The sequence below is a fragment of the Anabrus simplex genome, chromosome 11, assembly GCF_040414725.1.
Source record: "Anabrus simplex isolate iqAnaSimp1 chromosome 11, ASM4041472v1, whole genome shotgun sequence".
NCBI classification, from domain to species: Eukaryota; Metazoa; Arthropoda; class Insecta; order Orthoptera; family Tettigoniidae; genus Anabrus; species Anabrus simplex.
The window spans coordinates 111,149,245-111,164,837 of NC_090275.1; the positions used below are offsets into that span (position 1 = coordinate 111,149,245).

A 15,593-nucleotide genomic window follows, 5' to 3' on the forward strand; every position below is an offset into this window, starting at 1 on the left:
GCTTGCCTCCGGGCGATAGTGGGTTCGAACCCCATTGTCGGCAGCCCCGAAGACGGTTTTCCGTGGTTTCCCATTTTCACACCAGGCTGTACCATAATTAAGGCCACGGCCGCTTCTTTCCCATTCCTAGGCCTTTCCTATCCCATCGTCGCCATAAAACCTAATGTGTCGGTGCGACGTAAAGCAAAAAAAAAAAACAAAAAAAAACAAAGAGATTTTCCTACAAGTAGGGCTTCAGACGGGGCAACTCGGGCAACTAATGGAGTCAACTGTCAAGTCAGTCACACGTCTCACGTGACGGGCTAACGAAACCCTCGCCCCTCCCCTAAAAAATAAAATAAAATTTAAAAAAATAAAAAATAACGAACCTTGTATTAATTATTAACGATTTAATTCCTATAACCTACATCTTTTCCTTATTTCAACACTGGGGAATTCCGTTAAGGGCCGAAGTAGCAGCAGAAGAGAAGTTATCTCATCTTTTCCAGTCACAGACAAATACGGTAATTTGAGTAACTGTGTCACGTGATGAAAACAGCAGGTTGTTATTTATCGACTTAGGCTCTCCATGAACTATTATTAACACTAGTTTTGGCGGAGATCGCAAAAGGATATGACAGACATCACAACAGTGGACGCTGCTGATGTGGTGAGAGCTAATATAGATCTTTAATAGCAATGAGACAATGATTGTAAATTCGTGTCTTTGTCATGAGGTGGAGCCTTTTCGGGCCCAACCGTTAATGGAGGGGAGTTTCATGTACAGTACCTACTTTATTAACCATCTCGCCGATGTGACATTTCTGACTGTACCGGGAACCAAGCCAGGGCCTTCGGGAACGGCAGTTAATAACGCTAACTATTACGCTAGCGAGGTGGACAAGTTTATTGTAGAAATATCGTAGAACCTCTACCATGCCTTTTTATCTCAGTGTGCGATTAGTGATTTTGTTAGAGCGGATTCATAACACAAAACGAGTTTACATGAGTGAAGACCGTACTGCTGCAGAAGATATCGGTGAAATACCACTGTTATTTCGGTATTTGCCAGTACCACTATACGAAGCCGTACATACATCATTAATACTGGTGTTTTGTCGTAATAGCACGAACCTACCAGTAGGCCTGCAGACGTACGTCAACGATATACCGGTAAAAGCATCCAATATTTAAAGTGTAAAACTAAGTATGGTATAGTACTTAAGAAGGCATTTGAGTAGTTTTGATACAACATACAAGAAGAAGAAGAAGAAGAGTAGTTTTGATAAGCCTAGTCATTACGTTAACATGGTAACGAAGTGGTTCATCTGATCGACTGCTTGTGGTTTTGTTGAGGTATGCACTGACCTGTGCAGTCTGCTCTTTCGTTACGTAGTGGGGGCATACAGCAACCTTTAAGCCCCATTCACAATACAAACCTAACCGTAAAATTAACGGAAAATCCACAATGGAAGAACGTAACATGTATTTATGTAAAGGGTACACAGCAGCCAATCAAAATACTGCCATGTTATCAGTACCTTCGGAAGTTGGGTTTCAAGCTATCTCGCAGTTTTATATTTTAATATCTCTATGGAATAAAAAATACCGTGGTAGCGGAATTCATGTTACTTCAAACATCTCTTGTTTTGCTCCTGGGAGCTGTGTATCTGAAAAGGTAAAGTAACCAATGGTATACCTGCCAACTTTCCAAATGATCTATCTGTAAAATCCCCGTATTTCAAAGTACGCGGGAATCTAATGCACCAAACTGCGGTTTACGTTATCGGTACCTTCACGTGTTTTCTTCACTTCAGATAATTATGAGTTCAACAGCATTAATAGCACTGATGACTTTATAAGGAAAAAAATATTTCAACTCTGTTAAACTAACACAAATATCTTTAAAATGAATCAATAAAATGTAATTACCCAATGTAATTTGCTCATGCACATGACTAATTAAAACTTTGAGGTAAAGAGTATGTTGCTGCACATAATTAAGAGTAGGCCTATATGCACATAAGTTATTTACACCAGCATCTTCATTCTGGTTTAACACCTAAACTTGTGGCTTGCTTTGCTTTCTTCAGAAAGATTATGTGCTTGCATAACATGCTTCAGAACTTCTGATCTCCCAGAGTTCGATTGGACATCGATGACCTGAACTGTGTCCTGTTCGTCTTAATCAGGCTAAAAACTTGTTCACATTCTGCATTGCTATGTGATATAGTAAAAACAGACAGTATGAATGTAGAAATCCTGTCATATTTGTAATGTCCATCAACTCCACGGATATTCAACAACTGCCCATTTTGAATCATTTGTAGCTTGGTTACTTATAACACTAGATAAGTTGTCTATCTGAAGAGCCGCAGACTGGCTTTAGAGTTCATTCATAGCGTTATCTCTTGTTTCATTTTCTCTTTTACACGAAATAACAGGAAACTTCTCCAAAAATAAATTTTAAAAAAACTGTGCTTCTTCAGTGGCATCAAATTTAGCAACCTTTGCTTTTTTTTAGCACATCATTCTTAAAAGGGGACTTCTTAAACCATGTGGTCACAGACTGCACAGAAATAGTTTCTGATTGAAAAGAAAAACAGAGATTTGTATTCATCTTGTAGCACCTTAACCAAGTAATAGCAAATATCAACAAGAATCTCATCAATTCTAACTGGTAAAGTTGCAGCAGCTTTTTCAGCAGCTAAGTTAATTGGATGGCAGCTGCAACCAATACCAAAAATATCCTGATGAGCTTCTTACAAAACAAAACTACCAGAACTCCATTTCTCTGTTCAATCATAACAGGAGCATTGTCAGAACAGAATGCCAGGCAGTTCTTAATTGCTCTTTATTTAATTCCAACTGTGACAATAGCAGCTTTCCTATGTTGTGACCTGTCGAATCCCCTTCCAGTGCTGGTACTGATAGAACAGTACTTATAATACTTTCTCAAGCAGCATCATAAAAAGAAACCACTTTGGGATGCAACTTGGAATCGGCATCATTACTTCATCTGTTGACAAAGAAAATGGACTACATTCAACTCTTGATTTACTGTAATCAGATCAACCATGCATGAGTGTTAGGATTTACAGTAATACAGAATTACAAAAGGTCGGGATAATATTGCCGAGTTGTAATAATAGTGGGGGTGACGCGATCTGGAGTTATTTTTAGCTGGTGTGTCACCGGCGACAAGCACCGCTCTACTCCACACCGCTCCACTCTCAGTCGTCTTGTTTTTGTTCAATGCAGTTCAGTTCACAAACAACGGCAGTCAAACGGAAGCGTGGCGTTTTGATGATTCAACAGAATTTGGATACTGTACAAAATATGGAACGAGGTTCTACCATTAAACAGGTGTGTGTCCAATATAATGTTGGCGATTCTACCGTGCAGGATATTTTATTCAACGAAGACAAACTTTTATCATTTGCTTGTTCGTCCGATGCAAACAGTGGTTTGGCACACTGAAAAACTATGCTAAAATCTACATTTGAGGAGCTTGGCCAATGCATGTTGGCGTGGTTTTCACAGCAGCGAACTCAAGGCACTCCTGTATTGGGACCGATCTGTATGACTAAAAAGAAATTTTTCTTCGAAGCTCTTGGGATGGAAGGTGATTTTGATGCATATCCAAATGGTTTACACGCATTAAACAGCAGCATGGCATCTGTGATGTCAGTGTAAAAGGCGAGTTATTCAGTGGAAATACAGAAGCTGCTTAACAGCTCAATTCGGATTTTGAAAAATATGTTCTGGATGCGGGTTTGGTCCCAGAACAAATTTACAATGTAGATGAGTTCGGCCTGTATTGGAAATGCCTACCAACTCATGCTCTTGCTTTCAAACAGGAGCGTTCTGCACCAGGCTATAAAGCATCTGAAGAAAGGAAGACGATTACAACCTGTAAGAATGCAACAGGCACTCATAAATTAATACCAGTGTAAATAGTCCATTATTGGACATTGTAAATTTTCCAGTTAACTCATTCCTGGTTGCTAGCGTTTCGCCCCCTTGTGTTAGGCTGGGCTCATCAGTTGGTACCTTTACTCATCATTGGAATAGCCAAAAACCTCGCTCTTTGAAAAAAAAAAAGCAAACAAATGCAATCTAAATTTTAATCTTATACCAGTTGTATAGTATAATTTGAAGTAATTCCACATACTGTATATCAGTTGACTATATTTGTAAATAGTACAGGAGATATTGTAAGTAGAATTTTGTAAACAGGATAAATTTATTAAGGATGAGCTGTGTGTTTAATAGAAAAATTTGTTAGCGTAAATTGTATAATATTGTATTATAGGAAAATTTTCTTCACTTGTTAATTTAATATTTACTGCCTGACAATAATGTATTTTGGTGTACCATTTGCCACCGAGGTAGACACCTCATTTGCAAATAAAGAAATTTGATTTGATTTGAAGTACAGAGGCCAAACATTTCCCTGTTGTGTAACAGAACCAAATTCTGCTTGGATAAACAGTGAGATTTTTAAGCTGTGGTTTGAAAATAACCTCGTCCCTGAAGTTTGTATATATTTAAAATCAAATGAACTCTCGGAAAAGGCCGTTCTTTTGATAGATAATACGCCCTCACACCCAAATTAAACTGTTCTAAAATTAGCAGATGCCAACATGTATGCAAAATTTTTGCCTCCCAATGTCACTGCAATAATCCAGCCTATGAACCAGGGCATAATATCTGCACTTAAAAAATAAATTATTGTTCTTCTCTTCTTCAAAAGAGGAATTTTTTGGAGAAAATTTACAATTCTCAATGCTATTTATGAGATTCATACGGCTCGGGAGAAAACAAAACCATTGATAATTGTGTGGTCATGTAAAAGAATCATCCCAGATATTTCTGAAGACTATGGATTTCTTGGATTTGATGAAGCCGATAGAATTAGTACAGCAAATGAAGCCGTAAAAACTGTCCCAGATGGAGAGGAAGTTGACAAAGACAATATTCGTCAGTGGTTTGAATGTGACCAGAATGACGAAGGCTACGAACAGCTGACAGACGAACAGATTGTTGACAAAGTAAAAGGCAGGGAGGGAGCAGGAAGTGAAAGTGGTGAGGAGGGGGAAGCAGCTGCTCGAGCTGCACAAGCACAACAAACAGTTACGCTTGGGGCTGCCTTGGCAACTGTCGATTCGTTGTTGGGCCAGGATGAAGCAAATTAAGCAACAAAGATTTTTCACATGTTTTTTAATTGTAACTACAACATAACCTATGTGTTGTAATTCATGTTGAAGAACAAAATAACTATTTTTTATACAGGACAGTAAAGGTTATTATCAACCAAATCGATGCAAAGAACAAGTGGACGGTTATCCAAGAGTCAGTCCATTTTAACACGCTCTTCAGCCTTAGCACTGGTTTTCTCTGCTGCTGACTACTGTGCTCCAGTGTGGATTAATAGTCCGTATACAAAGTATATTGACCCACAATTGAATACCAGCATGCGTCTTATATCTGGCACCATCAGATCAACTCCAGTTCACTGGCTCCCACTGTTGTCAGGAATAATGCCACCTGACTTACGAAGATCCAGAGCTCTTGTTCGAGAGTACAACAAGATCTGCAAGAATCCTCTGCTACCTGTTCTAAATGACATACCAGCTCTTAGTCTCAAAAGACTGAAATCACGACATCCACCCCTTTGTGATGCTGCTCTGAACATGTCCACCAACTTCAATGCTTTGGAGGAGTGGAAAGGCCGCTGGAATAACTCTCCCGACGTGCCCCTGCATAACATCTTCAGGGGGGAAAATATTGTAAATGGATCCCAACTGCCACGTGCAACTTGGTCCAGACCGAACAGGGTCAGGACAGGTCATGGAAGGTGCAGAGATTCTCTCTACAAGTGGAACTTTGTACCATCTCCAGAATGTGACTATGGAGCCCCTCGCCAGACTATTCCCCACATTGTAAGCGAGTGTCAACTACGGGCTTATCCAGGTAGTTTGGAAGACTTCCTATCTCCAACAGTGGAAGCACTACAGTGGATTGATAAGTTGGACATTCAGATATAAGAGATAACACTAATGCCTGAAGTGAATCAATGTTTTTTTGTTATTGTGTATATATTGTATATTATGTATATAATTTCCTTGCCATACGCTAATAATAATAATAACACAAATCGACATCAGTCGACTGGGAGTCTGGACCTATCCCGTATTCCCAGTCAAAGACTGTAATAATAATAACATCACCACCACCACTTGAATTCCTGCACATTGCAGGCTTTCTGTGTTATGCTCTAGGTGAATCTATGCTCTATGTTATCTGCAATGGATAATTGCTGTGAACAGAATAACATTAATCGAGCCTTATACAGACTAATTTCAACGACAATCGTGGGAGAAATTTGGAGATAAAGTTGAACACGCATACAGATGAGTTCACAACAATTTCATCTGTACAAACAACTATCCAAAGACCTTTTGTCATTAAAATATTTACTTCCTCATCATCATTGCAATTTATGATTGATATAATAGAAAATATCTTGTTAACCAGAACTAATCCAAAGTAAGTGTTGTTGTCCTGTTATCACTGCGCTCCAGAATACGTGCACATGATATTCAGTTGTGCCGTCCCAATGTGGTTGTAAATGCACACAAAAACAAATGAAAATGGAGGTGCTAAGCCTTTCCACTCGTAATTCAAAATTTATTTTCCCTATTATATTCAGATTTGTTTTCGACTTTGCTTGGTATGGCTAGTCGCACTAGTGTAACCTATACTCGCGAACTTTTACTCCGGAATCTCTCTTTTCCTAATTTATATACTTATGTATGAATTCATTTGCTGATAATGTATTTCTTTATGATTATATTTGCCTGCAGACTTTACTAGTATGAAGTATTGAATCTTATCTGTAATAATAACAGTTTCCACAATTACAGTTAGGGATGGGTCATGGTCATGGTCATTTTATTTTTTATTTACATATTTGCATCCCTATGGGGGTAGCACTAAATGACTCAGAATACCCACAAGACAGTAGTAATAAACATTAAAATTATAATTACAATATTAAGAAATATAAGAATATGTTATCAATTTTCAGACACCACCTAGAGGTGTGGATTAAGGTGGAAATTCAGAATTTGAAAACTCTTCTTTAGGACTGTGGTGACTATCTCGTATCAAAGATATAAGCTTCATTGTTGTTTCTGTATTGAACTGAGATCACAGAGATGAGTTATTTATAAGGTTCAACCTATTCAGTACTTATAAACCTTATAAATAACTCATCTCTGTATCTCGTATCATGTGGAAGGTGGAATGTGATATGTTTTACAAAATTCCCAAAGAAACTGAGGTATAGCACCTCGTGCTCCACTCGGTAGACTTATTACATCAATGAATTTGAGCTTATAATTTGGCTTTGAAATAGTTAACAGCAGGCTCATATTTACTTTTTTCCCCTTAATCTGTTTGTTATGGAAGGTGTTGCTTGTAGGGACAGTCAATCTGCAATAGCACTTTCTGGTCTAGTGATGAAAGCAATGGCTAACTACCTCACTTCTCATCTGGCCTAGTACGTCTAATTTTGGCACTGCCATCGGTTTTTGTGCATGTTACTCAGATGAAAGCAAGATGAGTCTGTTTTGGTTGTGCTATGTGTCAGGTGCCACTTTTCAAGGAAATTTGTCAGTAAGCAGAGAACTTTCGTTAGCGTGTCCTCAAGGCTGATGAATATGTGTTGCATGGCTATGCAAATATCATCGGCATAGGCAAATTGTCTTGACACTATTTCTAGGATGTTTGCGAGATAAACACTGAATGACAGAGGGGTTAATATGGAACCTTGCAGGAGTCTTTGTTTAGTAAAATGAGTGTGTTTTTAAATACGCTATTAAAATATGTCTTTTTATGTAGAAATATTAGTTATTTATTTATTTCAGTAAAGCAGTGCAATCATGTATGAAACATATTTTATTTGTAACTAGTACCCTGTTTTTTATTTCCATATTTCAGAAATGTCCTGTTCTTTTTACATAAAAATATCTAGTCACCCTTCCATAAGGAGATGTACTGTAATTAATGCCTTCATGTTTTACAAACCAGAGCAGTGCATGATTACAATCTCTCCTTGAACAGTAATTTTCTCAGACTGGAAATTAGGAAAATACATTTTAGGACAATGACCCTATTCTTAGGAAGAATTCCATTGTGATGAAAAGATAAACTAGTCGTTCTGTGTTAAAAACATATGTTCGAAGCAAGTATTTTTGACATAATTATGTCTTACAGTGGGGGGTCATCTGAAATTAAATACCAATTGTGTAACAGGATGTTACCTAGCAACCGTGCTGGCTGTGATGTGAAATATTGATGGATGTCCATGACTGGGAGGCATATAAAATGATCTTTTATCAGAAATGCCTCATTTCATCATACTCTATAGCAGAGGTGCTCATTCTGGGCATTCCGCCCCGCGGGTGTCCAGCTCCAAAGTTCTAAGAATACCTGGACCTCTTCACGTGTTTAATCAACTAGCACAATGTTCATGTATAAAAGTGTCCATGGTAGCTCTGGCATCAACTTCTCTGCCAGATACAGTAATGACGGCATTGAATAGAATTGGGCTCATGGCTGAATCTTGATATACGCTAACTTCAACGGGGGAAATTCCAGAGACATCTGAACTAGATTTCACTTTCGTAGAGTGACAGACATACATGTCCTGAATCACTTTTACATACTCCTCAGGAACACTTTGATGTCGCAACACAGCCCAGATGATCTCCCTGATCAAATGCCTTCTCCAGCTCAGTGAATATTGTATGGAAATCCTTATGAAGTGTGTAGTGTTTATCAATATCTGGAGAGTCTTAATTGCATCACTATTTAACACACCAGATGTGAACCCCACAATGATCAAGTTTTGAGAGTGTTTGAGTAAATACTTAACCATATTTACAAAATATTCTTTATTCTCTTTAAAAAAAAAAGAAACGGACATGTTTCATCTCTATTTGAGGGACATCTTCAGCCTAATGACAAAAATATGGTAAGATTCATGGTGTTCCTAACGAACTGCTACAACAAATAACACATCCAAAATTTCTAGTTATATATCAATTGCATTATTAAAACATATACTTAAACAGGCCTACTTATGTTAAAAAAGTGTTTGTAGTTAAAATGTCATGTCTTCAGAGACGATATAATGTTAAAATACAAGAATTCTTTAATGGACTGTGAGAAATGTCCATTCCTTAATGGACCCTTTGAAATGTCCAGTAAAAAATATTGATTGATAGTCCAACACTTGGTTGAGTGAATGTTGTAATATTCATGTTAAAATAGAATTTATTCCAGTGAAACTTCAAGTTGAGTTTCTGGATAGGTTTTATGACTCCGTGTATTATGGAGAAAATTTTGAATAAGAAGTTCCTTCTCCTGTCCCTCTCTCTGTGGCCCAGCTGACCTGCATGTGGCCTTGTGTTAGACTTTAGAACATTCGTTCAGCCAGGTGTTGGACTATCAATCAATGTTTTCTTAATTGGACATTTCACAGAGTCATTGAAAAAATTCTTGTTTTAACATTATATCATCTCTGAAGTCATGACATTTTTGCTACAAATATTGGTACTTTTTTTAAACATAAGTAAGTCTGTTTAAGTGTATGTTTTAATTGTGCTTTGACAGACTTATGTATAACTTTAGAAATTTTGGCTATGCTATTTGTTGCAGCGGTTCAGTAGGAAATCTTACCATATTTTTGTGATTAGGCTGAATATGTTTCTCAAATAGAGATAAGAATTGTAACTGAGGAAAGGGCACGAAGATCTAAGCGTCTGAAGAAGTACTGGGAGGACCGCAAAGCCCCGAACAATCCCTTCAAAGAGACCTGAACAATGGACTGACTAAAGTGATCCTATGCGGTCATAAAAGAAGAAGAAGGAGAAAGGTGGAGTTTACTCAGACATTCCTAAAACTTACTCAAGGTTGACAATATGTATTAATTATGAAGTTCAGTTCTTGTGGAAACCCACACTGATTTTGATGGATGTTTACAGTATTCCTATTCTGATTTACAGTAACACGTTCTGAAATTTTAAAGGTGTTTAATGCCTGTCTAGTTCCCACATTCTCTGTCATCTCCCTTTTGCTTGAAGATAGACACAAGAAAGCTTTGATAGAGGAAAGGAACCTAATGGGTCAATGTAAGTAATGAAGAGGAACAAACCAGTGTAAACAAGGTCTCTCTTATAAGCCCAGACCGTTTAGCGGCGTTTTTACTCTCCAAGATCTAAGCAGCAGTACGGCATGTGCATGCATAGTTCTTGACCTTGTGAGGAGCATGTACGTGTTAACCTAGCATCAGTAGCCAGTCTGAATCTCAGATGTTGACATGGTGAGACAGGTGTCATTACAACACCATATTTTCTTATGATAAAGTTATGTTAAGTACGAGTCAGCTCGGTGGGTATGTAATGCATTTGTTCAGCAATTATTTTCACGAGCACAGATTCGCGTAATTATAAATACATTTGAAACTCCTCGCTCAGTGTTCAATAAAAAATCATGCACGCATACAAACAGTTTTAATGGAGGAGAAGCTAGATGACATTGGTGCGATTCTTGAATGGTCACAGAATAAATCATTCACAAAATTAGCACAAGTATGGGGTTTTGGTTTCTTCTGCACACAAAGCTACAAAGCTGTTACACATCAAACCATACAGATTTGCACAGGTCCATTGTTTAAAACCTGTTCATCCAGCCACAAGAGTGAGATATTGTGAGTGGTCAGTGAATGATCGTTTATTCGACCCACAGCTTGTGTTCATTTCGAATGAGGCCTAGTTTCATCTTAAGGGTCGTGTGAACAGTCATAACTCTCGCTATTGGTGTGCAGAAAATCCTAATGGTGTTTTTGAAGGATGACACTTCCAGCATCCTTTATAAGGTAAGATTTCATGTTTAAAGCAGGGCAGCCGCGCTGGGGCAGCTGCCGTAGTGCAGGGTACAAACACCGTGCACTTGGTCTGGGTTTATAAGAGAGATGGGAACACACAACTGGTAAAACATAGTGATAGGTCAGTGTGAGAAGGGGGAGAAAAGAAAGAAAACAGAAAAGGACAAGGACAGTCTCCATGTCTTCATATATTGCTGTCCCGTCTTCAATCCTATTTCTACACCATTTTCTTCTCAGCAGGGTCCCATCTACATGAAGAGGAACTGATTTGTGGTGGAATGCATTCTATATTTGTGCTCTTAAATGTCACAAGTTTGGTAGAACCAATCATTCAAGGCCTTTTGGAATATCTTAAAGAAAAAGTATTGGCTCCACCTACTCCATTCATTCCCTCCTGGAAGCTGCAAAACATGAGACAAACATCACAAACTTCCTCAAACAGATGGACATAGTATATTGTTAGATGGAAAAATTGTGGAAAATGAAGGTTTGTGTCTGCTGACATTAACAACAATGATAATAATGCAGTAAGCTAATCAAATCCCATTTCACAGCTCCCAGGATGCAGAGATGCTAATGAAATCAAAGTTTCAGAATGGATGAAGAGCAGTGAACAGTTCAAACATACAGAAATGCTGAGTTAACTGACAAGAGAGATTACTCCTAGGATATCTTCCTGCGTTGGAGATGACACTACACTATGTAGAGGCAGCTCCTACCAACACTTTACTTTTTCCAAGCAATGGCATGATATTGCCGCATGGAAGCGATGCATTATTTACAAAGAGAAATAATTCAAGTATATTTTCATAAAATAACTGTAATCCAACACTTGCAATAAATAACCTTAGCATTCATTTATTGTTGAACTTATTTATGTTTTGTGATTTTCTTTGTGTTGCTCCATGTGATTGGAGATAACTCTCCTCCCTCCTCCACCCATTACCTTGAATTAGCAAGGTTTTAGTGTACTTCCAGTTCCTCAGTAAGGCTAGTTTCCATTGGGGTGTAACAGACCCCACTTCATTAGATACCGTGCAGAAAGTTCACCTCACCAGTCAATTGGCAATATATTATCCACTAGAGTTCCATTTTCTCTACCTTGACATACAGACAGCCTAGATGGCATCAGATGAAAATATTTGCACATGGTAGCTGAGACCAAAGGATTATTATTATTATTATTTTTTTTTTTTTTACAAGTGAATGGAACACTTAGGATCTTGCTACAACTTCATTTCTTTCTCTTTGTGCAGAGATATCCTGTATCCAATACTCCTTCATGTGTTTGCTGTCATGCTTCCATTGTTCACCTTTCCAGGCTGTTCAAATCTTCTTAATACTTCCTTTGGCTTGAGCCCTTCCAAATTTTTCACTGTGTTCCTAAATGTATTTCTTTCCAACAGTTGGACCTCCGAAATTTTTAACCTTTCCATATCCTTCTTTATTTCCTTAATCCATGCTGTAGGGGTCTTTTTTCTCCAGAAGTAATCAAATATCTGTTTGTAAGTCTGTTTGCATTCATTCTGTACAGATGTCGAAGAAACACCGGTCTCCTTTTCTTCATAATCTCTGAGATTCTTTCCACCTTCTGGTAAACTTCTTTGTTGCTCCAAAGTTTTCATTCGCTTTCAGTTTGGACAGATCCCATAATTTTTCTAATGATTCTTCTTTCCAAGAACTCTAGCTTCTCTAGTTCATGGACAGGAATTCACTGGCATACTGGCATTCTGTTTTGACCATGTCGTAATCTTTTGTTTTGCCATTCCAGGATAAGCAATTATTATTATTGACATATCATTTTGGCCTTTTTGGACTACAGTTGAAACTTGTCAACCTTTCTGGATATCCATATTCCTTCACTTAAGTGGAGAATGCAGTTCTTTGCTATTTGGACCAGTTCTTCTTCCTAGCACATGTAACCAGGCCTTGAATTTACTTCTTTCTTGCATCAGTGCCTGTGTAGATAGATGGACTTTGCCCACAATGGATGACTTGCACGCACTCTACAGTGTGATGGCAATAGTAGCTTAGATCATTTCCAACAGAACAAATATGACCTAGGCCACCATAGTTTAATTGGATAGAGCAACCAATAGGAAATTGGGAGGTTGTGGTTTTGGATCCTACTGGTTAGTCGTTTTTATTCTGTACTTAACATCTCTTCAACGTATACTCAACATAACCGTATATGTTGACAGTTTATTTCGAGTACAATGCAGTTGTGAAAATTCAATATTCATTAAACTTATTTTCCTTGAAATCAGCTTCACTTTCTCTGTCTATTTCTCTGTAGGTGATTTGTGTATAGATTTTAAATGCATTATTTGATAGCCAAACACCTGTTTTCTTAGGTACAGATTAAGAATATTTGCCTTCTGATATCCTGTTGTAAATGTCTTTGTTCAGTCGTTGGTTGGTTTACAAGTAGATGTCTTGTTTTCTAGGATGCAGATGGGGAGATGGAAACTGATGGTACAAACCTCATTATGCTTCATGTAAAAGAGTAAGTATAGATGATCATATATATCTTTTATGGATCGATCAGATTACAAACAGAGATATTCAACAGAGTAGTATATGTTTGTAGATCACATTCTGGGATATGGAGGTTGTGTTCATTTAGGTTTGGAGAGAGATAAACGACAATTATGACAACAGATTAGGTACAATATAGGATAGTAATAAGAGATTGGTCCAGGATAGGGTGGTGTGGGAAAGATTTATAGAAAAAAAAAGAAAAACAGTGTATGAGTGACAGAGAATTACAGACACATCAGAGCATAGAGTTGGAATAGGTTTAGAATTAGTAGTAGAAAGAGGCGCAAAATGATCAGAAAAAGTGCCATATTTGAAATGAAGGTTTTGTTAGGAAAAAAATTCTAAAATATAAACACTACTGAAAGGAAATTAAGAACATGCTAGCTTGTGAAAATTTGCTACCATATGGCAGTTTTTCAGGGATTGCTACCATATGACACAGTGGGGTGTTGGTATCTTTGAAATATTAATTCGAAAGAATAGAAGTGGGGTTGGAGTGACTATCACTGAAGGCAGAGTTGTACGTTTTCATTATCAGTAGTACTCTGGGCTATCCAAATAATTGCCATGGATGCATATGCACACAAAGGTATAGCAAAATTTAAAAGCCACAATGAGAAATAGGGAGCATGATCAGATGATTAAAATAATCTCAGTTTACTCAACAAATATGTATGTATATGCAACACGAATACAGCTTATTCAAATCTTACAATAATGAAATATACAGCATAAACTCAAACTCCACTGACATACTTTTGGAGGGATACGTTCTGAGTATATTGATATGGGAGACCCGTGGTCTCCCGTGGCTCATTACACAGTAATTGCATTTTGTTTGGTTTGTTGCCCCCAGTTATCTTTGTGCCTGCATTGCTAGTTCCAGACAAAGGTTGGGGTGTCAGAATTTTGTCCCACAGGAGTTTTTTAACGTGGTGCAAGCAAATGATGCCGTGATCATGGTGATCAACATTTTGAACAATACCGGTAAGGGAACAGTTCTGCATTTGTTATGTACTTTACTGTACAGTACGCTGACAGAGCAGATTGTGAACACACTGTGACAAAAGTGTGCAGTTTCATCTGAGTGTTGTTGCATTACTCTGTATTTCATGTTGTTCATTTTGATTATTGCATGTCAAAGGCCTTTTCACTGATATGAAGATATTTTTACAGAAACGTGGAATAATTAGGGTAACAAACTTAATAAATCTTAATTACATTATTACTCTGTAATAAACGACCGGTAACCATGGGTCCTTTATATCAATATACCCAGAAGGTGTTCTTGGACAACCTCCAAAAGTTTATCGATTGAGTTTGGCTTCACCCTGTATATGGATTTAGCTGATATCTATTCATAGAATAGAATACATTTGAGCAATAACATGAATCGGCATAAAATAAATAAATAAATACTTTCTCCACATTTCATGTGGATTCATACGAATAAAGTCAGAAAGAGAAAGTAGTCCACTAGATAAGTATGTCAGGGAATTACAGTAGTTGTTTCCTTCATTACACTCAAAACATATTACAAATGGTATGAAACAAATCTCCCTAACATTAACCTTTTGAACTCCATTACCCTTAGCATATGCTTCCTGCTCCACTCTTAATTAATTTCTGCATAACGAACAGCTGTAGGAAGTGAAAACTGCAAAACAATCTAACACAAGTGCTGAAGGATTATTCCTATGTGATGCTTTATATCCACAAATAGTTTTGTTGAATAAGATTACAGTTACATCAGGATCGTCAGCTCTCCACTCATGCCATGGATTTGGAGGAAAATCACCACATCCAGTTTGTCACTATCACTCAGTTCACTTTCGGTTATATTATTCACTATGAAATCATCCAAATCAGTTGTTGCTTCATCAACACTAACTGTTCTCAAATACCCACTTCTGTGAGCAAAGATGAAGCAGAAGCCACGTTTACATTCAATCTGTATCATCAGTAAACATTCGAGAATAACAGGTTACACTGAAGATTAGCAGAGTTACTGGTCCCTGTCACCTTTCTTTTATCACTTCTATTGATGTTGGTACAAAATAAAGTGGTTATTCTGTCCTTGGATTTCTTGCAACCACTCGATATTGTTTTATCAGGT

The 15,593-nt window shown here is 37.6% G+C and overlaps 1 protein-coding gene across 1 annotated transcript in view; it reads left to right on the plus strand.

Annotated features, from left to right (window-relative positions):
- The first annotated feature begins 529 nt into the window (after nucleotides 1-529).
- LOC136883194 (zinc finger protein 253) overlaps nucleotides 530-15,593 on the plus strand; it is a 30,202-nt gene continuing 15,138 nt past the window's right edge. The window contains exons 1-2 of the mRNA XM_067155386.2: nucleotides 530-649; nucleotides 13,384-13,442. Of these exons, the coding sequence (XP_067011487.2) occupies nucleotides 614-649; nucleotides 13,384-13,442 (95 nt within the window). The 5' untranslated portion in view covers nucleotides 530-613. The remainder of the gene's footprint in view (nucleotides 650-13,383; nucleotides 13,443-15,593) is intronic.